Source organism: Osmerus eperlanus, chromosome 14 (assembly GCF_963692335.1).
Source record: "Osmerus eperlanus chromosome 14, fOsmEpe2.1, whole genome shotgun sequence".
Lineage (NCBI taxonomy): Eukaryota > Metazoa > Chordata > Actinopteri > Osmeriformes > Osmeridae > Osmerus > Osmerus eperlanus.
In genome coordinates, this window is record NC_085031.1 from 8,571,866 (window position 1) to 8,599,709 (window position 27,844).

Genomic DNA, 27,844 nt, shown 5'->3' on the forward strand with positions numbered 1-27,844 from the left:
TGCATTATTTCTCATTGCCTCATACCATCAGATGTTTCACAACCCAATGGGTATTTAAGATCATTTATATAACCATTCCAGTCAATCTTGAGATTTCATGTACATACAGACATGTATGAAAAAATAAACAATAGAAAGAATACACCACAAGATGAAACACAGAACAAAACACGACGACACACACAAATGTACACAACTGAAAAGTGACCAATGAATTATCTTGGGAAAATCAAAATCTTGCAGAGTAGGAGGAAGGGAAGATAAGCACAGACCCATACAGGCTCGGGAGGGAGGATACCTTGATGTTGCTCTGGAGTTTGGTCGTCGACGATTCGCTGCATCTGAGTTTCCACTGTGTCGTCCCAGATGGGTCTCGACTCAAAGACGTCCTCTGTCACAGATGAGGGTCGTGCCCCCAGAGGGAGCCTAGTTTTGGGATCAGAACTAAAAGAGACCGGACTGTCGTATTTGAAGATAACAGAATCTGGACTCTTGGGATCAGCACTACTGACATCCTCTGTGTACACGGACGATCTGACAGAAGGCTCTGGAACGTCAGAGAGCTGGTCCCCGTCAGCTTGAGAGGAAAAGCAAGCATTTTGTTTCTGTTTGATAGGAAGTCGGGAGGGGAGAGGTGTTGATTTAGCACAGGGGTTATCCCGGTCAGAAAGACTCCTACTGTCTTTGCCCACATCTTTACAAGTCTTAACATCAGCCTCTGATCTAGTCCTGCGCTCCTGGTCTAAGGATTTCTCCTGGGTGTATTTCATTGAACCCGTTTTTAAAGGTATCTTTGATTTGAATTTTCCAGCCTCCTTAGCTGTACTATGCTGATTCGACGACACCGGCGGAGGCGACTCCTGAAAATCTGCAGAGATGTCAGAGGCTGCTGACACACTAGAGGGTGACACCTTGACTTCAGTTGCAGTGGGCACCTCGATAACTGAGCACAGATCCTCCTCCTCCTCTTCTTCTTCATCCTCCGGGGATGATTCGGAGGAATCCAGGGTCTGGTCTGAGTACACAGAGCGGGTGACAGTGGATGTAGCGGTTTGAAGGTCGGCTATGGTGGAGTCTAAATAACCAAACTCCAGTTCTGTGGGGCTCGTTATGTCTTTGTGAGGGTCACAGATGTAGCGGTCTGGAGAACCTAAATGAGAGTCAGTAGAACTTGTCATGCCTGCTTTCAGCAGTGGGTGTCCACTTGCTGGTACATCAGCAGAATCGGATGGCTCTGTTCTACACAGGCCTCTAGGCATGGGGACGGGGATTTTGATGTGCGCAACCTCAGCCGGTGGTGAAGTTGACTCCACAGCCAAAGGTGTGCTTGGAAGAGGTGACTCAGAGAGATCTTTGGTTTGTCCCACTCTAGTGTCTTCCCCCGCAATCACATCTACGGGGTGATCGCCTATGTGGAAAAACTCAAACCCTTCCCCTTCCTCACAGCTTCTCCTAGTCATGTCAATGGCACCCCCTCTTGTCATCTCGAAGAGCTTCCCTTCTTGGAACTGAAAAGGGCTTGGGGTTCCCTCTTCAGTTGGTGTCCGGCCTGGTGTGGTGTCAGGGGTTCTCAGCTCCGCCGCAATTCCCAGAATCCTCTGTTCCTCCGCCTCCACACGAGCATTGAATGCTTCATCATCCTCCTCCTCAGTGCAATCAGTCAAAGAGCTCCAAGGCACTAATTCTCCACGAACCGCCATTGCATCTGACTGCATCTCTAATATGGCTTCTTCTCCATCAGCACCCTCTCTTCTGTGTTCATCTGTGCACATTTCTGGTTTACATGCAACTTCTGAGTCCCCTTGCTCTTTATTAACTTTCTCATGTTTCGTTGAACAGCTCTGTTCACTGTCTGACAGCCTTTCATCTGACAGACTGACACTTAACTGTGACTGATCATGTTTGTCCTCCCTCTCTGTGTATACTATCTCTTTGGTATTGTCCATGATATCCTCACTCATGTCCTCTGTGGCAAATGTTTCTTTCTTCTTGATTAAATCATCATTAGACTGACAGGCTGTCTGAGAATCTATTGACACTCTCGCAAATAACGTAGTATCACAGTAGCCTGGACATTTACTTTCATCATCTACATGTGGGGATGAACGCTGCATTCCAGAGAAATGTTCAACATCATGAGCATTGGATTCCTTTTTGAGGTCAACCTCTTCAGCCTCTCTGTCAGTTGGGATACTGTCAGGGTACATTCCTTTTTCATATTCTCCCGTCTCTGATAAAAATGAGGCACCTGAGAATGTACAACCTTTCCTGATTTTGTCTTCCTCATACATTTCCTCAAATGTTTTTATCTTGGTGGCCAATTTGAACATCTCCTCCTCTGGTGTGATCTGCCTTTGGGCGGCCTCATCATCTTCTTCACCCCCGTCGATTTCAATACCATGGACTAGTTGGTCATCACCCTCTTCCTCATAAACGCTTCTGTCATAGGCATAACAAGCTTTAAGCTGGGAGGCATAGTCCTCATAAACAGCTGCCTTTCTTGGTGTATCTTGGTAATTTTCTTGAAAGCTGTGCCGTGCCGTGTACAGTTTTGGTTCAGTTGGACTTCCTTCTAGTGAGTCTGGGCAGGGAGACTCCCTAGTTGGGCTTGGGTCAATAGAATCAGGAGATTGATTGGAAGACCTGTCCTCTATGTTTGGACTATTCTCCAGGGAGTCTCTGTTGGAAGGACATCTCTCCAGGTCATCCATGGCTACTGTGTGTAAAGTCTCCAAGTCTAAAGGTTTGATAGGAAGACCTAAATAATCAGGTCCGTATACCAACCCTCTTTCAATTGACTTGTCTGACTTGCTTTCTTGTACCTCTGGAGTCTTCTGACTGGCCTCAGCACAGTCTTGTTCTGTTAAAATGGAGTCTTGGTTGTCTAGGTCAGTGTGTATGACATCTAGTGATTCTCTTACCTCGCTGGTATGCCAGTCCTTTAGAGTGGTAGTTGAGGCAATTTGTGTGTCAAGCTCAGAGCCATGTGTAGTAGGAACAGTCTTAGATGACTTCTGTAGATGAACTGTGAGATCCTCTGAGTCACTGTTTGATGAATAAGTACCAGTCTGCATGTGTCCCTCCTCTCTAGAGAATGCATAATCCTTCCATTCTCCTTCCATATTTTCGTCCAACATGTTTTCCTCATCTGTGTACAATGTCCGGGTTTCTTGTTTGCGATCCCGTGTCAGAAACACCTGTTCAAACTTATCCAGTTCTATGGTGTCCTCCTCTGGTTGGCAAGCAGCGACCACAGGCTGCTCTTCCAGGTAGTGCTCCAAGTCTCCAGTGAGGAGTGACGCCATGCCAGACATGTCCTTCACTGATGTAGCCTTAATGGAGGTCTTTCTCTCAAGCGTGACTTCCTGTAATACAGGTTCCATGCCTTTAACATCTGAAGAGGTCACAATTTCTGGTTTGTGACCCTTTGCAAGTATTATTTGTTCAAATCTCTCCTGTATGATAGTCTCGTCCTCTGGTTGGCTTGAAGTGACAATGGGCTGCTCATCCAGATACCGGTCCAAGTCTCCAGTGAGGAGTGACGCCATGCCAGACATATCCTTCACTGTTGTAGCTTTAATGGAGGTCTTTCTCTCAAGCTTGACTTCCTGTGCTACAGGCTCCTCAGCTAAAATATTATGAGTAATCTCTTTAACGTCTTCATAAACTGCAGGAGTTTCAGCAATTGACTTGTCTGACTTGCTTTCTTGTACCTCTGGAGTCTTCTGACTGGCCTCAGCACAGTCTTGTTCTGTTAAAATGGAGTCCTGGTTGTCTAGGTCAGTGTGTATGACATCTAGTGATTCTCTTACCTCGCTGGTATACCAGTCCTTTAGAGTGGTAGTTGAGGCAATTTGTGTGTCAAGCTCAGAGCCATGTGTAGTAGGAACAGTCTTAGATGACTTCTGTAGATGAACTGTGAGATCCTCTGAGTCACTGTTTGATGAATAAGTACCAGTCTGCATGTGTCCCTCCTCTCTAGAGAATGCATAATCCTTCCATTCTCCTTCCATATTTTCGTCCAACATGTTTTCCTCATCTGTGTACAATGTCCGGGTTTCTTGTTTGCGATCCCGTGTCAGAAACACCTGTTCAAACTTATCCAGTTCTATGGTGTCCTCCTCTGGTTGGCAAGCAGCGACCACAGGCTGCTCTTCCAGGTAGTGCTCCAAGTCTCCAGTGAGGAGTGACGCCATGCCAGACATGTCCTTCACTGATGTAGCCTTAATGGAGGTCTTTCTCTCAAGCGTGACTTCCTGTAATACAGGTTCCATGCCTTTAACATCTGAAGAGGTCACAATTTCTGGTTTGTGACCCTTTGCAAGTATTATTTGTTCAAATCTCTCCTGTATGATAGTCTCGTCCTCTGGTTGGCTTGAAGTGACAATGGGCTGCTCATCCAGATACCGGTCCAAGTCTCCAGTGAGGAGTGACGCCATGCCAGACATCTCCTTCACTGTTGTAGCTTTAATGGAGGTCTTTCTCTCAAGCTTGACTTCCTGTGCTACAGGCTCCTCAGCTAAAATATTATGAGTAATCTCTTTAACGTCTTCAAAAACTGCAGGAGTTTCAGCAATTGACTTGTCTGACTTGCTTTCTTGTACCTCTGGAGTCTTCTGACTGGCCTCAGCACAGTCTTGTTCTGTTAAAATGGAGTCCTGGTTGTCTAGGTCAGTGTGTATGACATCTAGTGATTCTCTTACCTCGCTGGTATACCAGTCCTTTAGAGTGGTTGTTGAGGCAATTTGTGTGTCAAGCTCAGAGCCATGTGTAGTAGGAACAGTCTTAGATGACTTCTGTAGATGAACTGTGAGATCCTCTGAGTCACTGTTTGATGAATAAGTACCAGTCTGCATGTGTCCCTCCTCTCTAGAGAATGCATAATCCTTCCATTCTCCTTCCATATTTTCCTCCAACATGTTTTCCTCATCTGTGTACAATGTCTGGGTTTCTTGTTTGCGATCCCGTGTCAGAAACACCTGTTCAAACTTCTCCAGTTCTATGGTGTCCTCCTCTGGTTGGCAAGCAGCGACCACAGGCTGCTCTTCCAGGTAGTGCTCCAAGTCTCCAGTGAGGAGTGATGCCATGCCAGACATGTCCTTCACTGTTGTAGCTGGAATGGAGGTCTTTCTCTCAAGCGTGACTTCCTGTAATACAGGTTCAATGCTCTTAACATCTGAAGAGGTCAGCATTTCTGGTTTGTGACCCTTTGCAAGTATTATTTGTTCAAATCTCTCCTGTATGATAATTTTGTCCTCTGGTTGGCTTGAAGTGACAATGGGCTGCTCATCCAGATACCGGTCCAAGTCTCCAGTGAGGAGTGACGCCATGCCAGACATCTCCTTCACTGTTGTAGTTTTAATGGAGGTCTTTCTCTCAAGCTTGACTTCCTGTGCTACAGGCTCCTCAGCTAAAATGTTATGAGTAATGTCTTTAACGTCTTCAAAATCTGCAGGAGTTTCAGCAATTGACTTGTCTGACTTGCTTTCTTGTACCTCTGGAGTCTTCTGACTGGCTTCAGCACAGTCTTGTTCTGTTAAAATGGAGTCTTGGTTTTCTAGGTCAGTGTGTATGACATCTAGTGATTCTTTTACCTTGCTGGTATGCCAGTCCTTTAGAGTGGTTGTTGAGGCAATTTGTGTGTCATGCTCAGAGCCATGTGTAGTAGGAACAGTCTTATATGACTTCTGTAGATGAACTGTGAGATCCTCTGAGTCACTGTTTGATGAATAAGTACCAGTCTGCATGTGTCCCTCCTCTCTAGAGAATGCATAATCCTTCCATTCTCCTTCCATATTTTCCTCCAACATGTTTTCCTCATCTGTGTACAATGTCTGGGTTTCTTGTTTGCGATCCCGTGTCAGAAACACCTGTTCAAACTTCTCCAGTTCTATGGTGTCCTCCTCTGATTGGCAAGCAGCGACCACAGGCTGCTCTTCCAGGTAGTGCTCCAAGTCTCCAGTGAGGAGTGATGCCATGCCAGACATGTCCTTCACTGATGTAGCTGGAATGGAGGTCTTTCTCTCAAGCTTGACTTCCTGTAATACAGGCTCCATGCTCTTAACATCTGAAGAGGTCACAATTTCTGGTTCGTGACCCTTTGCAAGTATTATTTGTTCAAATCTCTCCTGTACGATAGTCTCGTCCTCTGGTTGGCTTGAAGTGACATCGGGTAGCTCATCCAGATACCGCTCCAAGTCTCCAGTGAGGAGTGACGCCATGCCAGACATGTCCTTCACTGTTGCAACCTTAATGGAGGTCTTTCCCTCAAGCTTGACTTCATGTGCTACAGGCTCCTCACCTAAAATGTTATGAGAAATCTCTTTGGCGTCTTCAAAACCTGCATGAGTTTCAGCAAAATGTAATTGGTCACCAGAAACTTGCCAATCTTCTTTCACTGGATCTCCTTTACCTTTGTCTACTTCAACTGTTTCATCTTTAGAAGAGAAGGTTGGGGTGTCTAGGTCCGTTTGGGTCATCTCTACTTGCGCTTCATGTTTCTCACTGTCTCCTGAGCTTGAGTGTGACGTCCTGTGACCCACACTGCTGACTGAAGTACGCCCCAAAGATATTCTTTCACGTTCCAGACTCTCTGAGCTTGCAACCACATCTCTCACATGACACTCACTCTTAGAGTAAAAGTCACCGTCGTCATCGCTTACACACTGGCTGAAGTAAGCGGCAGGGTGGGTGCCATGGTTTCCAGCGAAGAACTCCTTATTAGTGGTGTTCAGTTGGTGGTTCTTTTCACATGTGGATGAGGTCTGCCTGAACAGCTGGTACTCAGGACTCTCCTCCAGCTCAGCCTTGATATCAGCACTAAAGTCCTCAGAGGGTCTTCTGTCTGGGCTGATCTGTAAGTCTTCAGATCGCCTCCTGTCAGTCTCTGTCTCGTCCTTTAGCATCTTATCTGAGCTCATTTCTACTTTTACTAAAGTTTTTCCTTCAAAGCTAAGCTCAGCGCAGCCTGGGTGAGGCTGGTCTATAGTGATAACTGACTGTTGAACGCTTGAAGAATCATTCTCTGACTCTTCAGAGAATGCCCTTGCTGGGCTTTTAGTTACCTCACCTGGTATTGTATTTTCATCATGTGGAAGGATGTTACCTTCTGGGAAGAGGATTGTGGGAGTCTGAAACTTTGATGAGGGGTAGGCACTGGGCTCAGCTCTTTGGGTCTCATCAGAGACTACAGCATCAGAGTCCAATGTTGAAATTGTTATGTCAGAAGAGGTCACGGCTTTGTGTTCAAAAAGCCCAGCTTTGTTCTTGGAAGGGTCCTGCCCTGTTTGGAATGCCTTCATTAGCTCCCGAACAGACATGGTCTCTTCCAGCCTCTCTGTCTGAGACCTGGGAGATTTGGGTGTTTTGGGAAGGTCAGGCATTTCGGTCACTTTTGCTTCTTTCATGGTAGCGATGGTTTTAACCTGAGCGACCGTCACCTGCTCATGCTTCTTATTCCTTTCTTCTCCCTCTTCTTCTTCGACCTTCTTCTGCAAAGCTTTCACCCTTTCTTTAATTGAGCCAATTGGGGTTTCAACCACCCGGGGTGACACTGGTGGCTCCATGGCTGGGGATGGTCCAGAGCCAGGCTCCCATTGAGAACCCTCTACCACTGGAGTTGATTCAGGACCAGGTTGGCCTAGAACAACATCACCATCCAGAGACTCCTGCGAGCTCATCCTCTCGAGCTCACCCTCTGAGCTGCTGCATCCAGAACGTTCCCTGTCCCTTAGCTTCCTCCTAATGGGCTTCTTAATTTCTGGGGGATGGTGTTTCCCATTCTTCTGCAGGGCAACATCTTGGACAATGTCCTCCTCTGGTCGACTTTTAGTCGGCACTGGTATTTGTTCCACATTCTGGGCCATGTCCATACTGAGGTGTGTCACCATCCCTGACATGTCTCTGAGGTCTACAGTCTGCCGGGAGGACGACTTCTCAATCCGGAGATCTTGTACTAGCGGCTCCTGAACAACGGGAGCAGTCATGCCTTTGGTCTCTACAACATCAGTTTGAGACAGGAGAACCCACCCGCTATCCTCCATGCTTGGATTTTCTACTGTGTAAACGGTGACCACATCTCCTCGTAAAATCTCTCCAATCTTCTCCAGGTTGTCTTTCACCTGCCCCACGATCTCAAAAGGCTCGCCTGCCTCCCCCTCCTCCTCCAGCCCTCTAAACTCTTCTCTTCTCCCTTGGACAGAGGAGCTTGCATGTTCCACTCTGTCAGATGTCAAGATGGTGGACATTTTAATGAGGTCATGTTTCATATCGGAGACGTCGGAGAGGAGGTCTGGGCTCGCCAGGGTAGCAGGGTCTAGAACCTGGTTGCTTTGCAAGGTGAACGTCTCGGTCGATTCCGTTTCATCGTCTTCCATTATAGAAAAGCAGACAACCGAAAGAAAGGTGAATAACAGAAGGGGAAGTGGATTGGGAAGAAGAGACATCGGAAAACTATGGTCAGGGCAGAAATATCACAATGTATCGTTGGTTCAAAGAGTAAGACAGCAGGTTTTCGGGACAAGATGAATTGTAAGATCCAAAAGACTTCAAACGGGATTTGGGGCAGCAACAGCATAAGCGAAGCAAACAGAGGAGAAGGGATAGAGGTAAGATATGGGCTGGAAATAACTTGAGTATACTCTACAGTCAATTTAGTGTGTTTGACTACACATCCGTACATATGACACAGCAAATGTCTGTGGACATGAACAGCTGAGGGGACAGAGACCTATACAGTATATTGAACAAATGGACAAATAGACAGACTGGATTCACAAGAACGAGGCATCTCAAGATTGTTCTAGACATGAACGGGGAATCACATCCACTGACAACAAAAAAAGTAAGAAAAGTAGACTACCTTTGTGGAAAGATATTTATATTTAAATGCATGCAAAATGTATCTATTGTATACTGTATCTATTGAAAGTCCATGTGCTGGAAGGGGTTGTTCAGTGCTTTATTTTTTGTTAAGAAATATAGTACACTGAAAATATTAATACCCTTGTAGTATCATTAAAGCTAGAGCAGTATTACAGTGTATTTGTAAAATGGAAAATGAAATGGCTACAAAGGTAAATTGGGTCTCTTAAAGATGCAGCATTTCAAGAGAACTACCAAATTATGTTGAAACTACGCCTATACAATAACAGAAGGTGAAGTAAAACAAACAACATGCTAATGTAATAATGACAAAATGTAAAACAGGAATGATACATGAAGACACCTTTAAATCATATAGAGCGAATGTCATGAATTCAAGAAATATAAACACATCAAAGTTTCATAGAGAAAAAGTACTTTGAACACACATTTACATAGATGCACAGACACACAAAGCTATCATTTGTTTGTGTGAGTCAAGTTATTTCCATGCAGAACGGAAAAGGAAATTCATGCAACAGGGGAAGTAGTCTAAAGAAGAGGTATAACTGAAAGGTCAAATGGATTTTGATCAAATAATGCATGTCAGGCAATCAAACTGCAGGAATGCATCAACGGTGCAGGTTCTGACTGAAAAGTGGATCGTTCTGTTCCCCATCCAAATATAAATATCATTGGATATTTGTTTTTTTCAAAACAAACTCAAAATGTCTTAGCATAAAAAAAAAGAGTGAGCGATGGGTGAATGAGTATAAGGTGAGAGGTGTTAATGGGGTCTTGGAGAGGAAAGGGTGCGTATCAGCCATAGCATAGCGGCCAGGAACCAGGAGTTCACTGTACTCACTGTTAGTAGCATACAACTAGTACACACAGCAGGGTTGATCAGGGAGTTGTTTCAGTATGCTAAGCAATGCAATTCACTAGCCTTGATATTGCATTAAAACAATTTTGTTTTTCATTATTATCTTGAAAAAAAGGATTATCTTACATTTCTTGTCACTCTTTTCACTCTGTCAGAAGTAAAGTTTAGAGAAGTATGTTAGATATTACATATGTTATATAAACTTTATCACCTTTTGGTACTGTGGTTTTACACTACTGTATCAATCATTTGTATTGTAGAAAGCATTTTAAAATGTCCATTTCAATTACCTCATCATCAGCGTCTTGGTCGGAATCTGACTCCTTCAGACACAACCAGAGAGAGAAAGGTATTAGTTCTGAAAAAGGTTGTGCAATAAGGAATATTTTCTGGCACACACTTCAGCTTTATCTAAACCCACCTTGCAGTACATAGGAAGCGTGATATTGAGGTTGCAGATAGCATTGTGGGTAAGACTGCGGTAGGTACGGGGTTCCTTGGTGAACGACAGGCGTCCACAAGGCTCCTGGGCCGTGTCCCGGATCTGTCAACAATCAATCAATTAATCAATCAATCAATCAATAGATCAACCCAGCAACCAATCATCTTAATCAGTCACATGATTCCAATAAACAAATAGACGTTATTCATTGCATTTTTGGCAAACATGTCGCTAAATTAAATCAAAACTTTACTTTGATGAAGAGGGCGAGTCGGTTTTCTTTGAAAGCGAAGAAGCTGAAAACGTGATGCTGTCCACTCTTGGTTAAAGGCACCAGGTTCCCAAAGCAGTCTGCGAAAATCGGCTTCCCTTCCAGCACCTGTGTTTAAACAGAGAGCTTACTTCAGCTCAAATCAGCCCCACCTCCCACCATCCCCTCTACATGTTCATGGTTCCAACCCCTCACCTCCATGCCGAGGTGGAACCAAGTAATTGTTTTGCAAGTGACAAATAAATCCCAAGTCTTTGCACTGAAGTCCCAAGTTAAGTCTAAAGTCTAGACTGACACGTTCAAAGTCAAGTCCCAACTCCTAAACTTTGAGTTTTGAGTCCTACTGCGCTCTTCACCTCATGTAATAACAAGAGAGTAAAAGTACAATACATTTACACAAACCATAAATGCTTTTTAAAGTTAGTATTTATTTGTTAAAAACAATTTCACAAAGTATCATATCTCTCTCACCTCCACGTCCCTGCTCCGCGCCACCTCAGTGAAGTTCTCCTGCTGCTCCAGGGTCTTGTCCATCTTGTCGTCCGTCATGCAGAAGCAGCGCAGGCGCGCCTCGATGGGATCCAGCGTCTTGGCGAAGATGACAAACTTGGCCATGTAGGGCACACAGATGATTTCCCGGTAAAGCTGCGTGGAGAAGCTGACCGACTCCTGCAACTGCCGGCAGTCGATCAGCCAGAACCTACAGAGGGTGCCAGAGAGGACAGGACATGTTGATTATACACAGTTAAATAAGAACAGTAATACGTACGGTAGGAAACATTACCTTGCTGACACGTTGGTGGTGAAGGACACACATTGGTTGATGAAGGTTAGGGGTGTGGACCCTGTGATGTCTTCCCATTGGGCAGGAGTGGTTCCACCTAAAACGCACATCCAATGAGATGACTTCCTTCCACATACGAGATATCCTCCAATGATGATTAATCGTTGCTTTCCGGAATTTAAACTACTAATGTTTATAGACTATATAAACTAACTGGGAATACATTTTTTCTTATTTTCAGTTCCTCAAAATTCCTTCCCACATACCTGTAATACTGCACAGCAAACGCAGGGTGGGTGTGTCTCCAGCAAACACACTGGTCGTTCCATCGTTCGCCGAGCTCTTAGGGACGGGGATTGTCATGGTGATTGGTTTGTGAAACTTTCTCCTCCTTGGTTCCAGCGTGACGATGGGACTGAATGTGGCCTTATTACCCAGGATCTTCCTGATGAGGTCTACACCAATTGGCTGGGCCTGGCAGGAAGTGGATGGTGAGAGACCAATCAGAGCCACTACTTCAAAAATAAACATTCTCATATTTAGGTCACAGCTATTATTGGTATTGGCCAACTGGCATTGTCACAACCAACAACTAACAGCACATAATTTACAGGGAACTGAACCATGGTCTCTATGAACCAGAGATTGAGAGTGTGATGTCAGACCTGCAGTCCGACCCTGATCTTCTTGGTGAGGGCTCCCTCGGGGAACACTGCCTGGACCTGCGGCACCAGAGTACTGCTTAGCACCCCACCTTCTGGACCAATCAGCTGGCTATCCTGCTTGATCCGCGACACCACCGCAAAGTATTGTGGGAAATCGCGCGTGATGATACGGCAGATCCTCTTCTTTTCCAGCTCCTCTGGAGAGTCCAGCTCTGGATGGACAGATGAAGGACAGATGGGGGAGAGGAGGTGGTTGAAAGACATGAGGGTGCTTCAGAAGCAAAATAGTCACCCTACAGTTCCCTGTCCCATGTTGATGACATCACTGAGTGGCCTCACCCTCATCCATGCCGTTGAGTATGAGGTTGAGCTCCTCCTCTGTGTGTTCACAGTGGTGTTCCCTCCAGCTCTCCCCCGTCTCGCTCCTCAGGATGACCAGCTCCCGCTCTGTTCCCCGCAGGGCAGCAAAGTGGGGGATCTCCACGATCACAGGCCTGGGAGGCGGGCACAGGGGTCAATACCAACACAAAAAATGATATCCGTCTTATATTTGCGTCATGCATGGAGTGAAAAACAAAAAACAAACATCCAAATGATAATGTCCACATCTGTGTGGTGAGGGACAGGCCAAACACTGGGATGAATTAACACAAGCAGGGTCATACATACCACAAAAAACCCTCTTAATAAATGACACATTTTATACTTATGACATAGCACTAAATACTGCATAACAGAATGATATGTGACTCCTGAAGAAGTGCCCTATATAAGTTACAAAGTGTTCTTTGTGAGGCTTAAGTCCCCCAGAGAAACATGGGTTTGGGGTGGATGGAGGGATAGATGGACGTGGGGATGGAGCGAGGAGGAGGGGGGCAGGGCATCCATGCCGTGGAGCTCGTTGGGGGACATTTACCCGAGGAACTTGGTCCCTGGAGGACCCAGCTGCAGGATGCGGCTCACCAGGCTCTCGCCCTCATTCAGAGGGGGCGGGGCCGTGGGGAGGTGGAGCTTACTGATCCGCACGCAGCACAAGAGAGGCGAGAGGAGAGCATGAACAACGTGCGTGCTGTTCACACACACTCACAGACACACTCACACAGATGTTACATGGACACGGTCACACTTGAGATTTATTAGTACGTGTTAGTCTCTCTCTCTCTCTCTCTCTCTCTCTCTCTCTCTCTCTCTCTCTCACACACACACACACATACACATACATTCCCTTACCCTAGGAACTGGGCTCCAGTGGGTCCGACCTCTATGATGCGTCCGGCCAGCCCCTCTCCCTCCACCATGGGGGGCATGGATGCCAGGCGGTGCCTCTTCACCAGGCGGCACGTCACCCGCGTGGGCGCAGAGCACTTCCTTGGCGGGACGATGATGCGCAAGCCATTGTGACGGCAACCGCGCATTGCCCCTCCCCTGGCATCAACCATGAAGCTGACCAGGAAGCTGGAGGAGAGAACGAAGAAGGGAAACGACCAATGAAAACTGATTCAGCATTTTAAGGGATTTCTTTGTTAGTTTCCAATTCAGATGGATTTTTAGATGGTGATAATTGTTTGGTTGCATTGAGGCATTCTCCAGACTATTCACTTGGGTCCTCATGCAGATAATGCAACCGACAGCGTGAAGCGGTGTTTGTGTGTCATCATTCTGTGTTGTTAGGTCAAGCCAAAGGAGTTACTGACAGGACAGGCCAGTGAATGTACTGACAGACAAGGAGACTTGTGTGGAAGCATTCCAAACCGATTCCAGTCTGGTCTATCCCAATGGTTACATTCCAGTTCCATTTATGAGTTTCCAGACAGGAGCTGGAGGGATCTTCCTAATTTCCGATTGATCACGTGAACTGATAGCATTTTCTGAGGCAAGGGATTTTGTACTGTATATTTCCTTAATCAAATTTGCAGACTGTACATGCAGTTACAGTTTGTATGTTTTGGCTTTGACTGAATAGTTGATCTAATTTCGGATAGATCATGGAATTGTGACCAAAAATCATGCATGGTTGTGCACACAGAGAAGAGAGAGAGACAGACCAAACGATGGAGATAGAGAGAGATAGAGAGAGAGAGAGAGAGAAAGAGAGAGAGAGAGAGAGAAAGAGAGAGAGAAAGAGAGAGAGAAAGAGAGAGGGAGAGAGAGGAGGAAAAGAATGAGAAGCCAAGATGAGGAGGTTCACCTGCTGTTGTCATGGTCTAGGCACGGGGAGGAAGGGCTAGAAGCAGAACACAGACAGCGTCACACTCAGCCCAGAGGAAGACAGAGAGACAGATAGCAGAAGACAGGGGATAGAGAAAGAGAAAGAGAAAAGAGAGGGAGACCAGAGGAGAACAGAGGGAAACAGAGACCAGTGAGAAGGACCACCGAGATACCGACCGAACGGAAAAGTGAGGTAGTGAAAAAGGAGGCAGAATGCGGGAAATCAAAGTGATCTGGGGTGGTGAAGCACACTCCTCTGTGTCACATGGGGACTGGGCCAACATGTCATCATCATCCACATGACCACGGGTTCTCTGGAATATGTAGTTGAAGAAGTGTAGCTTGTTGCCATGTGAGAGTGTGTGAGTCTGTTATGGATGTGTGTGCTTCCTCATTCATCAGTCTGTGTGTATAAGGGTAAAGGCTGAAGTATACTTCACGCTAAGTACGTGTGGCTGCCTGCGTTTGTTAGGGTTATAACCAAAGTATACTAAAGATCCTCTTACCTGCTGCAAGATCAAAACACGAAACAGCAAAGAAATAGTAGCACATGAGGCCGGTATATTTGAAAGAGAAAATATTTGAGCTAATGAGTAATCATACATAAAGACATAATTAGCAATGCCTCCTCCTATGTCACCATGGTAACTGCTGTTCTGAAGTAGTTGTCGTGTTGAGTCACAAAATGTTTTGTCGCTGACCTGCCTCCTAGTGGACATAGCTTTTAAACATCCATGTTGGAGTCAGGTGGCTGAGCGGTTAGAGCATCGGGCTAGTAATCAGATCGTCGCTGGTTCGATTCCGGCCGTGTCAAATGACGTTGTGTCCTTGGGCAAGGCACTTCACCCTACTTGCCTCGGGGGAATGTCCCTGTACTCACTGTAAATCGCTCTGGATAAGAGCGTCTGCTAAATGACTAAATGTAAATGTAATGACATAAAGAACACAGTAGAGTATGTGAACAATGCCACGTGCGTAGCTTTCACGTACGTACATACGTACAGTACAAAACTGGAGTAGGTGTGTGTAGGTGTGTGTGTGTGAAAGTGCATTTATGTGTGTGTGCACTGCCCTAACCCTGAGTGTAGCAGGCTGGAGGACAACACCACGTTGTCCAGGTGCTCAGCTCCCCAGCTCAGACGAAACGAGTCCTTGTCATTATCCCTCGAGAGAGACGACATCTGGAAACCGACCACAATGCAAACATCGATCCCATTGAATCTTTCAGTCAATGTTCCGTGGTCTATAAACATGTGAGGGGTTTGGTGCAACTGCTGGTGTGTGCTCACCTGGTGACTGGTGAAGATCTCTTCTATTAGGACCCCTTCTCTCTGGTGGTGAATTGGAGTCTGGTGGGATCTGCTACAAGACAGGGACAGAGCACAGGACCATAAGAGTGTGTGTGTGTTTACTGTTAAATGGTGTGTGTGTTTACCGTGTGTGTACTATATGTGTGTGCTTGAGTCAGACCTGTCCAGATTGTGACTCATGTAGCTGAAGCTCTCCAGGTACTGTCCAGGCAGGGAGTCATCTCCCAGCTCCCGCAGGTCCTCAGCCCTCAAGTACTCTCCTCCATCCCCTGTCATCGTGTCCTCACCTGGGGGGGGGGGGGGAACGGACACACAGCAGCGTTTGTATTTGTAGTTACAGGCTTTCTACAGCAATGTTTTCTCATGTTTTATTTCGTAACATTCATACTTCATTTTGCCTCATATGAGTACTTTTCTTAAAAATGATGTGCACAACATACTGTAGGTCTGCCTATTTGCGCGGGAGTTGGATGTGACATTACTAACGCTGTTAGAGAATCTGATCCTTGCTTGTGCTGTTACTGGACAGTCAACTTTCAAATTGAAAGTTTAAAGTTATGGCAGGATGGTGTCTGAATGTTTCATTTGAGATAGCATTAATGACCCAACTAAATTTATATTGGACATGGACTAAAATTAAGTGTCTTACAACATTATAAGAAACTAACAAGCTGTAGCATGCAGTATACATTTGCAAAAAAAACTGTTTTTTGACGTTGTTAGAAAATCAGCTACCATTCAAACTTTTCACCAAATATTCTATATAAAAAAAGGACAAAACAATTTCGAGATCAAAATAAATCACTGCATCATTTTAACAAAATTGAATTACAACTTTTTACTCATCAAAGTAGCCACCTTTGTAGATATAACAGCTGAACACACTTGAAGCATTCTTTCTACAATGGAAATCAAATTGGGAAAGTTCTTCCCAAAACTTTTGCAGAAGTTCCTACAAATGTGTTGCACTTGTAGTTTCCTTAGCTTTCACCTTCATCCCCAGTTCCTTCTAAACCAACTCAAAAGGGTTAACATTCTGGAAACTCTGCTGACCATTCCATCATTTGAAGCCAACCATTTTGTTATTCTCATTAAATTAAAATCATAAAATGTCCCCCCCATTATGTCTAATTAATTTCTATACTTAGAACCTAGTTAGTAGTAAGTGAAATTATTCATTGCAATGCACAAACAGGGTTAACCTTTGGTAACCCCTGTAGTTACAACATATGAACACCTGAGTGCAGCAATGTAATAGACACAACAGGATTAAAATGATGGTTACGGTGTTACTGGTTAGAAAAAATTCTACTCCATCCTTCTTCTTTACTAAGGTGAAAAGCGTATCAGTGCAGGTGTTGAGAATTTAGACTTTCAAATATCTTAATAATATCTGTTTTTGTTTTCCCTTCATTTCTGTCCCCAAATAATAATTCTGAGAGACAAGGGGAAAAGACTTAAGAATCCACTCAAATTCAACGTCAGTAAACGTGAGAGGATTCATCAGCTGAACAGCCTTTCTAGTTGCTTTCAACCACTACAGCAAGATGAAGTGTGAGTCAAGCGTACACAGAAGCTGGACTAAAGAGTTGTGATGCTTGAAAGACAACACTCTATCTTCCAGACAAACCAGACAGACTGACAGGCAGACTGACGGACGAACGGACAGACAGCGGTACTGACAACCCAGCCTGCCTGTCTGTCCTCAGTACCTTCCAGTACCTTCCAGTTCCACAGACACGTCAGAGAACGGCTCTTCATCCAGCAGCCTCAGGGCTACACAACACACAGAACTACATTATCCAGAATATGAAGCTGCCTGGGCCTGACCTATAACTACATTACCCAGGAATACAGGGTTATGGTACACACAAAACAATATTAACCAGAATACACAACCATATGGACCTGGGCTGTGAAACAATATTACTCAGAAACACCCAGCTGTAAGAACTTCCAAAAATAGAGGTACGACTTCCCATTAGGATGAACACATGACATGCATCACCTGACACATCTCACTCACCCTCCTCATCTGACACGTCGAGAATCTCTGTCATTGTCTCTGGGACGTTCATCTTGTGTTTCTCTGTCACCGTCTGTCACCGTTAATGGTAACCGGGAGAGTTTGGCCGAGTTTTGTCACAACCGAGACAAACATGTGGAGACAGGAGATGAGAACCAACGGAGATGAGCCAATGAGAACACTGTTTGATTCATCATTTAACTTCAAGCAAATATGTTGGCAAAAGCTGGAATGATACAGCTTCTCTTGATTAGTTGTGATCACGTACCGTTGTGGTGGTGATGACCTCTTCCGTGACAACCTTCAGGGTGTCCACCACAGAGATGTAGCCTAGACGACGGGCGATGGACAGAGCAGTGTTTCCATTCTGCAGGGAGAGGGAGCGATGCAGTGACAAAAAATGGAAAGTAGGGAAAATGTGGTCATTTGATATAGGCAGGTGTGTGCATAGGTGGGAGTGTGTGTAAGGGTGTGTGTGTGTGTGTGTGTGTGTGTGTGTGTGTAAGGCTGTGTGTGTGTGTAAGGCTGTGTGTGTGTGCCCTACCACAGTGGTCGCGTTGGGTTTGGCCCCATGCTGCAGCAGCACATTGATGATGTGCGTATTCCCCTGCTGTGCTGCCTGGTGGAGGGGAGTGTATCCATTCTGTAGGAAGACACATGCGCACACACACACACACACACACACACACACACACAGATTATTGAAAACTTTAATGTAAAAATTCTATATCACGCAAATAGAGAATCAGAAAAAGAAGCGTGTCTCTTACTTTAGTCTTGGCATTGACACAAGCACCTTGCTGCAGCAGGAAGTTGACCATCTTGGCATTTCCATAGTGACAGGCGACTATGAGGGGGGTATAGCCCAGCTGAGGAGTAACATCAAACCCTCCTCATTAGTGTGTGTGTGTGCATGTGTGTGTGGACAGTATGTGTGTGTGTGTATTCTCACTTTTGTCTGCTGGTCCAGGATGGCATCATGTTTAGCCAGGGTTTCTGCGACGTGGACTCTGTCCTCCTGAGCAGCGAGGTGAAGAGAGGTCAGGCCACTCTGGAGAGAGAGGACAGTCATTGTAGAGTTGTGGACTTCTTTCACTTCAGCAGACTTGAAGAAGAAAACGTAGCTGGAGAACAAAAAGGACACGAAAAGACGCGTTTGTGTGTGTCACCTTGGTGGCTGCGTTGACGTGGGCTCCTTTGCCCAGCAGAACGCTAGCCATCTCTGCGTGGCCCTCCTGAGACGCCAGGTGCAGCGGGGTGACGCCCTGCTTGGTCAACACGTTGGTCTCCGCCCCATACTGCAGCAGGGACGAGCCCACACTCGTCTGGTTCTTCTTGGCCGCGATGTGGAGAGGCGTGTAGCCATTCTGGATCACAAGGAGCACGTTGGCTGTCACACATGCAGGGGCATGTCTGTGCGTGTGCGCGTGTGTGAGTGCCGACAAGACCTGGGGCTGTAAGCTAGCCGTACCTTGGCAGTGGCGTGGGGCGACGCCCCTTTGTCCAGCAGCAACAGCGCCACCTGTTCGTTGTCATAGTGAGTGGCGACGTGCAGAGGAGTGAGGCCGCTCTGAAAGAAGTAGGGAAGAAGTCTGTATTCTCACAGAATGTTCTAAATGAATATTCCGACTGTACATAAACATCTTGTAGAGTGTCTATTCCTGCCCACCTTGCCAGCATCGTCAGGGAGAGCCTTGCGTTGCAGCAGAAGCTTAGCTACCTCCAGGCTCCCGTACTTGGCTGCTACGTGTAGGGGGGTGAACCCTTTCTGGAGAGGGAAATGAAAATGTAGCACTGGTTATAGTGTGTGTGTGAGTGTGTACATGTCTGGGTGTGTGTGTGTGTGTACGCGTGTGTGTACGCGTGTGTTTACGTGTGTGTATGTACGTGTGTGTCTCCACCTTGGTGGCCAGCGAGTGCGAGGCTCCAGCCTCCAGCAGCACTGCAGCCGTGTCCAGCTGGCCCTCCCGGGCGGAGATGTGCAGGGGGGTGTAGCCGTTGGTGGTGCAGGCATCAGGGTGGGCCATGTGCTGCAGGAGCAGCTGGACGATGTCCATCTTCCCCAGGCGAGACGCGATATGGAGCGGGGTCTGGTCCTCCTGGGGAAGTCAGCTGTGTGAAAAGGTGTCCCTCGCGCATTGTGGAAGAAATTGGGATTTCCTGTGTGCTTACATTATTCACTAATCAATATAACTAGTCATTGGATACTAGTTAGTACGTTCTCATGTAAGCTTGCTATTAATAAGAGTATATTGTGTCTATGTGTCAGGGTTAATAGATGTTCGGGGTCAGGAGAAAGTACTGGCTAAACGTTCCTTGTCATGACTACAAGGAGAGCTCCAACTATGAACTCTCTAGTCTGAGAGTTGTCATGTGTTGGGAGCAGTGAATCTCTTTCTCTGAGACTGTTCAAACGGCATTACTGCCTGACTGTCACAATCTATGTTTACATTCTTGTGCCCTATAAAAGATTTCGGAGCTGAGAGAGACCTGGTTGAGACCTAAGCTTGGTGTTGTGTTGTCATTTATGGTCAGAAGACTGGTTTTCTCTCCCAATCTGCAGATTGATAAATACTTATTAAAATCCAGAACTCAACTGAACTTAGTCACTCCGTTTATGAAGAGACGGACAAAACACTTTCTTCATCAGCATGTAGTTCCAGGTGTGTGTATCAGGTGTGTGCCATGTGTCATTAGTGCGCCAGGTGTGTGTGCGGGGCATGTGTGTCATGTGTGTCTGCCAGGTGTGTCTGCCAGGTGTGTGTGTCAGGTGTGTGTGTCATGTGTGTCTGCCAGGTGTGTGTGTCAGGTGTGTGTGTCAGGTGTGTGTGTCATGTGTGTCTGCCAGGTGTGTGTGTCAGGTGTGTGTGTCAGGTGTGTCTGCCAGGTGTGTCTGCCAGGTGTGTCTGCCAGGTGTGTGTGTCAGGTGTGTGTGTCAGGTGTGTGTGTCAGGTGTGTGTGTCAGGTGTGTGTGCCAGGTGTGTGTGCCAGGTGTGTGTGTCAGGTGTGTGTGCCAGGTGTGTGTGCCAGGTGTGTGTGTCAGGTGTGTGTGTCAGGTGTATCAGTGGCAGATGGTCTCACCCTGGCCACGGCGTCTACCAGAGCTCCATTCCTCAGCAGACAGCGAACCACCTCCATCTGACCTGCACGGGCTGCCATGTGGAGGGCTGTCTCTCCACGCTGAGACACACGCACAAACAATTCATGGTCGGATGACAATTACAGGAAGTGCACAGCTGTTGGAAGTGGGCTGCGATTGGATGCCAGCATTACTCACAATGTTGCAGACGTCGGGCGAGGCTCCGTTCTGCAGCAGCAGCAGGACGATGTTGAGGTGGCCCATGAACGCTGCTACATGGATGGGCGTCAGACCCGACTGGAGAGATGGACAGGAGGAGACCGAGAGACAGAAAGAGAGGGAGAGAAAGAGAGATTGAAAGAGAGATCGAGAGAGAGATAGAGAGAGATTAAGAGGGATTGAGACAGAAAGAGAGATACAGCCAGAAGCAAGAGAGAGAAGGAGAGAAAGTGAGACGACGAGACAGAAGAGGGCCAAAGCCAGGGGCACAAGTTGTTTCAAAATGTTTCTTGCCCCCCTAGACAGTATAAGGAAACAAAGACTCACAACCTAACCAATCCCTGCTGCTCCCTGTGTACTCGTATGACACAGTGCCCCCTGGTGTCTCACCTCAGTAATGGCCTGGATGGAGGCTCCATACTTGATCAGCAGCTCCATCACTTTCACTCGGTTCTTCTTACAGGCAATATGCAGAGGGGTGAAGCCATTCTGAGACAAGGAGAGGAGGGGAGAGAGAGAAAGAGGGAAGGGGTAGGATGGATCGACATAAAACGGGTCATTGTCAGTCATTGTCTGCGTGTGTGCAAGAGCATGTGTGAATATGTGTGCGTGAGAGAGTGCCTGTGTGTATGTGAGTGTGTGTGTGTTCAGTACCAGCGCCCTCGTATTGGGGTTGGCCCTCTTGTCCAGCAGCAGCTTGGTGACCCGGTAGTGTCCACAGTGGGCCGCCACGTGCACTGCTGTCAGGTAGTCGAGAGTGACATCATCAACAGGCGCCTTGTACTGCAGCAGGTGCTTCACACACTCCACGTGGTCGCCCTGGGCCGACATGTGGAGCGGGGACAAGCCGTTCTGTGGAAGGAGGGAAAGAAACAGAGAGAGACAAGGAGAAGTTACGCCTTTGATTCAGCCCATCCAAGTAAGTCTATGACTGCCGATACAGTATGTATGTATGTGTGCGTGTGTTTGCGTGTCCATTTGTGAGCGCGTATCCATATGTGTGCGTCCGTGTGTGTGCGTGTGACACACATATACATGTGTGTGTACCTTGGTCCTCGCTAGCATAGGTGCTCCTCTCTCCAGCAGTAGCTCCAGTGCTGGGTCGTGTCCACTCCTGGCCGCACAGTGCAGTGGGGTGAGGCCGTCCTGAGACACACACACACACACACACATAAGGGAACAAGAGAACAGACTCATATGTTACTTACAAGCTAATTATTCATGCCAGAAGGGCTACAATTGACAGTGACAGCAGGGCACATTTCTGTTGTGAGTGTGTGTCACTCACCCTGGTCTTGGCATCAATCTGAGCTCCTCGGTCCAGCAGCAGGGCCACCATGTTGGTGTTTCCTCTCTTGGAGGCCACATGCAAGGGGGTTATTCCATTCTGAGGACACACGTTACACACAGTGTCAGGGATACAGCTGTTGTAGGTTGTGAGTGGCCAAGCAACACCATTTCTTGGTAGAGGGGGTCTGTGATTGGCTGAGAGGGGGCAGGGGGCGTACCCTGGCTGTGAAGTCCACAGCAGCCCCTCTGTTTAGCAGTAGGGTGGAGACATTCACGTTGCCATAGTGAGCAGCAATGTGCAGAGGTGTGAAACCACTCTGTTAAAGAGAGAGAGGAGAAGGGGAGGAGAGCAGGAGAATGAGTAGGAGGAGAGAAGAAGGAGAAGGAAGAGGAGTGGAGGAGGAAGAGAGGATGAGAAAGAGAAGGAGGAGATGAGGAAGAGGAGGAGGAAGAGAAAGAGGAGGAAGAGTGACAAACGGAGAGAGAGATGGATGAAAAGACAGTAGGATGTAAACAGGAGAAGAAATAGAAAGGGATGGGGGCACGGGTTAAAAGAGAAAAAGAAAGAAAAAGATTAAATTAGTGAAATTAGATGTTCCACAGCAGACAGACAGTAGGAAGGAGCCTAGAGAGTAAACATTTGCATGCTTCTGAAAAGAAAGATAAACGGAAGGCTAGAAAGGGAAAACTATGGTCAACAAGTCAGGAAAAATATACATGCTAAATATTGCACATGGCCACCACCACCAACTGTTCCCATGCTTAATAATAAAGGAACACAAAAAACATAGTAACTTGTCAAAAGAAACCTACAGAAAAAGAAAATGACTACACACTATAGATATCTAATAAAATTATACAACTACAGAAATATATAAATACAGTAAAATGTAAATACAGGAATGTATAGATTTCTAATTGACAGACATTTCTCTTCTTACCTTCCCATTCTGTTAGACATGGTGTAATTTGAAAAACAGAGTTAAAGAAAGAACTGTGTCTAACAGAATCAGACTTACATCACGTTTAGAAAAAAATAATGATGTGTACATGCAGAAACAAAAATGTAACTGGTAAATCAACAACAAACTATTCGATTTTATCTAGTCTAATTTACGATTATATCAAATAATTATTTGTTATCTCAACATTGTCAGAGGATGATCCCTTATGCAATAAATAAAGTTAAAATTTGAATGAACAAACTCAACACAAATAAACAAGAGAATCACATTCATGGGGAGTCTATCCCCAACAAGACATTATTGTAATCACCCTGAGAGATCATGCAGGGTGCACATTTTGCACACAAACAAACAGTTCAGACAGACAGAGACCAAGACCAGACAAAGTCTATGCGACCAGCATGCTACACAGTAGTTAACATGGTCCCAATGAGAGCACAAGAGACAGAGGGAGGAGGAAAGGAAAGAATGGAGGAAGAGAGGAAAGGTCGAGTCTGTATACCTCCGTAGTCCTATTGACCATCATCTGGCATGGCCGCAACGAGAGGGAGAGAGAGAAGCGGGAGAGAGACAAGAGGGAGGGGAGGGGAGGAAGGTGGTTGGTGTTGGCTCGTTAAAGGGGGATTGTTTAGTCAAAAGACAAACACACACATATCCTCACGCTGGAAAAAAACAACAGGTTCACACGACCGCCGATCCTCTGCCACAGACCTCCTATCCCCTGCCCTCCCCCCCCCCCCCCCCCCCCCCCCCCCTCACCTTGGACTGCACGTCGGCGTTGTGGTCGTTCTGCAGCAGCAGAGCGGCAGACTTGGTGTCGTCTTTGCGGGCGGCGATGTGCAGCGCCGGCAGGCGGACCTTGCCCTTGGTGTCGTGCTCCAGCAGCAGGGACACCACCTGGTTGTGGCCCTGCTGGAGGGCGATGGCCAGCGGGGTGAAGCCGTCCTGAACACAGAATGGAGATTCTTGAGGACAGGTAGACAGTCAGGTAGGCAGTCAGGTAGGTGGACAGACAGGCAGGCAGGCAGGCAGGCAGACAGACAGACGTTTACACAGACAGATAGGCAGGCCGGCAGACATTCACACAGACAGGCAGACAGACAGGTAGACAGACCTCTGTGGCAGTGCTCTGGTTCCCTTCGTTCTCCAGCAGGTACCGCACCACCTCCAGGTGGTTCTCCTGGGCCGCCATGTACAGAGGCGTGAAACCATTCTGCCGAGAAAACAAACACATACACACACGCACACACACACACACATACACACACACACACACACACACACACACACACACACACACACACACACACACACACACACACACACACACACAGTTACAAAGAACTGAACTGAACACCTCCATGTAATGTAAGTTGGACCTACCAATGCCTACAAGTACAGTACCAACCAAGGGAGAACAGAACAGGTCTTATCAGACTTTAATGATACAAGTCTTCATTCTCAGAGTTCTGACCTGTGATTGGGCGTTGACATCTGCCCCTCTCTTCAACAGCAGTCTGGCCACTTCTCTTTGTCCAGCTAAAGAAGCGATGTGAAGGGCAGTATTTCCTTTCTGCAGGGAACATTTAGGAAAGTGTGTTTATGAATCTGTGTGTATCTGGTGTGTGTGTGTGAGTGTGAGTGTGTAGAATAGTTTGTGCGTGTATGTGTGTAGAAGAGTTTGTGTGTGTGCATGTGAGAGTGTGTGTGTGTGTGTGTGTGTGAGAGAGTGTGTGTGTGTGTGTGAGAGAGTGTGTGTGCGGATTAATGTGTTTTATGGGGTGTGAAGGACACACAAGGCCACATTAACACCACACTGATGAGATGGCACATGATGCCCATCAGCTGTTAACAGGATGTATCAAACCTATCTACCAATCACAGACTAGAACGCTAGACACAAGCAGCAAATCTACGGTTTATGTGACATAATCAAGTCAGATCATGGATTGACTGATCGGATGGAATGATTGAGGGGGGGGGCACAATAGTGGAGAGAGGAAGAGTGGAAGGTGAGAGAATGAGGGGGGTGGAAAAAATAATTTTATTTTTCATTTTAAAATGAGGGGGGCCAAAAAAAAGGGATAGAGGGAGGGGAGGGAAAGAGAGAGGACTGATGGATAGAGGGTGGGGAGAGATTCACTGGAGGTTGTTTACGTTCTCTGTCTGTTGAAGAGCGACCCCCGTCATCTGATACCCTTGGCTCATGTGCCCCGTCCTTTCTAACTCTCTCCCTCCTTCTTTCTCTCCCTCTGACCCCCTCTCTTCCTCTCTCCCCCCCTCCCTTTCTCTACCAGATCAGATGACAGACACCAAGGATGAGTGAGATTCCAGTCAGTGATTTACACCTCGGAAACACTGATCCTGCTCTTCGTCTCTCTCTGCTCGTTGTCTCTCCTCTCCTTCCCTCCTCTAGCATCTCTCGTTACTAGAGGGAGAACAACAGATGACTGCACAAAGTGTTGGTCTGTCTCGTCTCTTGGGTTATAGTTAGGGTCAGGGGTCAGGTTTATGGCCGGGTAAAGGGTCTGGGGTTGGGTAAAGAGTTGACAGGGTCACGGCTACATAATGGTGACTTTAGTTGAGCCGAGGTAACTACATTCTGATTCTGGCAAATGTAAAGGTCAGGGGTGAGGGGTTACCACTGTTGCCTTAGCGGCAGAGTCAAGAGCGTGAGGGGTTGCCACGGTTACCTTAGTGGAAGAGTCAACGGGCGCGCCTCTCTCCAGCAGCTCCTCCACCAGGTCCTCATGCCCCTCTTTGGCTGCCAGGTGCAGCGCGTTGAGACCATTCTAGACACACAGATCCCAGGACAGGCGTTAAATAACACACTCCACCCATTCACAGTGTTCTACCGCAGGGACCACAGATCTGAAGTCAGTCGTTGAATTAAATCATGTGGATCTGCTTGTACAAAGTACTTTAAAACCATCACAACACATGAAAGTAAAAACAATGAGTATGAGTAAAAGGAATACTCTAGAAGATGTTCATTGAGACAAGGTAAATATACCAGCTACAAGGTGACAAGAAGACCAGATATTTGACATACACACAGACGTGCGCAAACACACACGCAAACACACACACAGAGAACAAAGTTTCACCTCCTCCTCCATCATGTGTACTTAATCCTGGTCTATTTCTCCTCTCTCTCCTTCATGTCTTCTCGCTAACGTTGTTTTTTTTCTTTCTCATCTACTCCTTTTTTCTCTTTTTGTTGAGAGTGGGATAAGTGAGATGCGCCAATCTCCCCAGTTCCCCTGGTGTGGGTCCAGAGACTTGCGGAGGGATGGGAGCTGTGATTGTTCCTCCCTGGTTGGCTGTCTCAGACGGGCACAGAGCAGCTACAGTCCCTCTTGCTTTCAAAGCCTTCTTCAGCACTGAAGGAAAGACAGGTGCTATGTTGCCATCCCCCCCATAACTCCCTCACCCCCAAACTCAGACCCCTGTTCCCGCTCCCTGGCGCGAGTTCACACACCAACAACACCACTCGCGCACCCATGCACGTACTGGGACTCACATTCTGGGCATTACAGACACACACGTCTACAGTGAGTCTCCTGAATGCCAAACGGCCATATGGTCTCAAGTTTCTGCACCATCACTGAGAGTCTCCAGGACGCACACACAAACACGAGTACACGTTCATTTTTAGAAGCTGTCGAAAATGTCACTACTTGAAAATGGAAAAGGGCATTTCTCTGAGGGCATTTTGTGAATGTATGCATGTGTGTGTCATAATAGAAATGTGATTGATGTTTCTGTAATGAGATTACATAATTCCTACATAAAGTCTGCGGTTGAGAGAGCTTCCTGCTATGTTAGAGTGGGACCCCTCCCTCAGATCCAGAATCAGATATGATCATGCTCGGAATATATTCATCTCCCAACCAGACCTGACTTCACTTAGCTAATGAACCTACAGTTGCACCAGAGAAGGAATGGAAAGTGCATTGATTTATAACAACAAATGCAACACACCCAGTCCCAGCCCCGCCCCCACCCCAGCCAACATCTAATCTCATTAGTAACATGATAATAAAAGGCTGGGATTTTCCCTTCGTCAGCTATCGAAGGGTGGACCAGGGTAGGTAGCAGGGTAGCAGGGACAGAGATGGAAGGGGAAAATAAAAGCCTGTGGATTAGAGAGTAATATCACTCACCACAGATTACCGTGTGGTGGGATTAGGATGGAGAGGGCTTGGCCTTTCATTGTGGGGGGGGGGGGGTTGACACACGCGCGCGCACAACGTGCTTTAAGAACTGCACATTTAAGGAGGAGGCACACTCACAAACACGCAATGTCATATGGAAGATAAGATAAAATAGGTTCTGCAAAAATCAGTTGCGTACATTTGACAACCATGATAACTCATCACCATGGGTATTACACACTAGGATAAGAAGCTGAGAGTACAACATCCTAATAGATTATCGTTACATGTGTCTACACTGACACACGTAAATCTTGATCGTCCTTTATCCGGTTCTTACTCTTTCTCTCTTTCCCTCTTTCTCTCACTCCCCCTTCCTTTCTTTTTCTCTCTCCCTCTTCACTGTCAGACGTCTGACATACACAGATTTCCCCTTCTGGTCTCTCCTCCTCCTCCTCCTCCTCCTCGTCCTGCTGCTCCTCCTCCTCCTCTTCCTCCTCCTCCTCATGTCACTGCAGTGTTACCAGACTGTGCTTCCACTTCAGGTAACAGAGTGTGAGGGGAGGATAGAGCAGTGAGTGGCCCTGCAGGCACTGAGGATAGAGCAGTGAGTGGCCCAGCAGGCACTGAGGATAGAGCAGTGAGTGGCCCAGCAGGCACTGAGGATAGAGCAGTGAGTGGCC

The 27,844-nt window shown here is 46.8% G+C and overlaps 1 protein-coding gene across 2 annotated transcripts in view; it reads right to left on the reverse strand.

The window, feature by feature from the left end:
- LOC134034134 (ankyrin-2-like) overlaps positions 1-27,844 on the reverse strand; it is a 61,405-nt gene that overhangs the window by 17,558 nt on the left and 16,003 nt on the right. For both annotated transcript variants that reach the window (XM_062478498.1, XM_062478499.1), the window contains exons 3-38: positions 25,698-25,796; positions 24,479-24,577; positions 24,119-24,217; positions 23,764-23,949; positions 23,507-23,530; positions 22,258-22,356; positions 22,038-22,136; positions 21,797-21,895; positions 21,404-21,601; positions 21,140-21,238; positions 20,729-20,827; positions 20,533-20,631; positions 19,353-19,550; positions 19,121-19,219; positions 18,923-19,021; positions 18,621-18,818; positions 18,404-18,502; positions 18,222-18,320; positions 17,996-18,094; positions 17,720-17,818; positions 17,452-17,524; positions 15,586-15,712; positions 15,405-15,477; positions 15,193-15,296; positions 13,138-13,362; positions 12,824-12,922; positions 12,247-12,401; positions 11,908-12,119; positions 11,509-11,716; positions 11,243-11,339; positions 10,930-11,158; positions 10,441-10,566; positions 10,167-10,289; positions 10,036-10,068; positions 9,872-9,893; positions 299-8,368 (exon numbers count right to left, since the gene is read on the reverse strand). In XM_062478498.1, the coding sequence (XP_062334482.1) occupies positions 299-8,368; positions 9,872-9,893; positions 10,036-10,068; positions 10,167-10,289; positions 10,441-10,566; positions 10,930-11,158; positions 11,243-11,339; positions 11,509-11,716; positions 11,908-12,119; positions 12,247-12,401; positions 12,824-12,922; positions 13,138-13,362; positions 15,193-15,296; positions 15,405-15,477; positions 15,586-15,712; positions 17,452-17,524; positions 17,720-17,818; positions 17,996-18,094; positions 18,222-18,320; positions 18,404-18,502; positions 18,621-18,818; positions 18,923-19,021; positions 19,121-19,219; positions 19,353-19,550; positions 20,533-20,631; positions 20,729-20,827; positions 21,140-21,238; positions 21,404-21,601; positions 21,797-21,895; positions 22,038-22,136; positions 22,258-22,356; positions 23,507-23,530; positions 23,764-23,949; positions 24,119-24,217; positions 24,479-24,577; positions 25,698-25,796 (12,265 nt within the window). The remainder of the gene's footprint in view (positions 1-298; positions 8,369-9,871; positions 9,894-10,035; positions 10,069-10,166; positions 10,290-10,440; positions 10,567-10,929; positions 11,159-11,242; positions 11,340-11,508; positions 11,717-11,907; positions 12,120-12,246; positions 12,402-12,823; positions 12,923-13,137; positions 13,363-15,192; positions 15,297-15,404; positions 15,478-15,585; positions 15,713-17,451; positions 17,525-17,719; positions 17,819-17,995; positions 18,095-18,221; positions 18,321-18,403; positions 18,503-18,620; positions 18,819-18,922; positions 19,022-19,120; positions 19,220-19,352; positions 19,551-20,532; positions 20,632-20,728; positions 20,828-21,139; positions 21,239-21,403; positions 21,602-21,796; positions 21,896-22,037; positions 22,137-22,257; positions 22,357-23,506; positions 23,531-23,763; positions 23,950-24,118; positions 24,218-24,478; positions 24,578-25,697; positions 25,797-27,844) is intronic.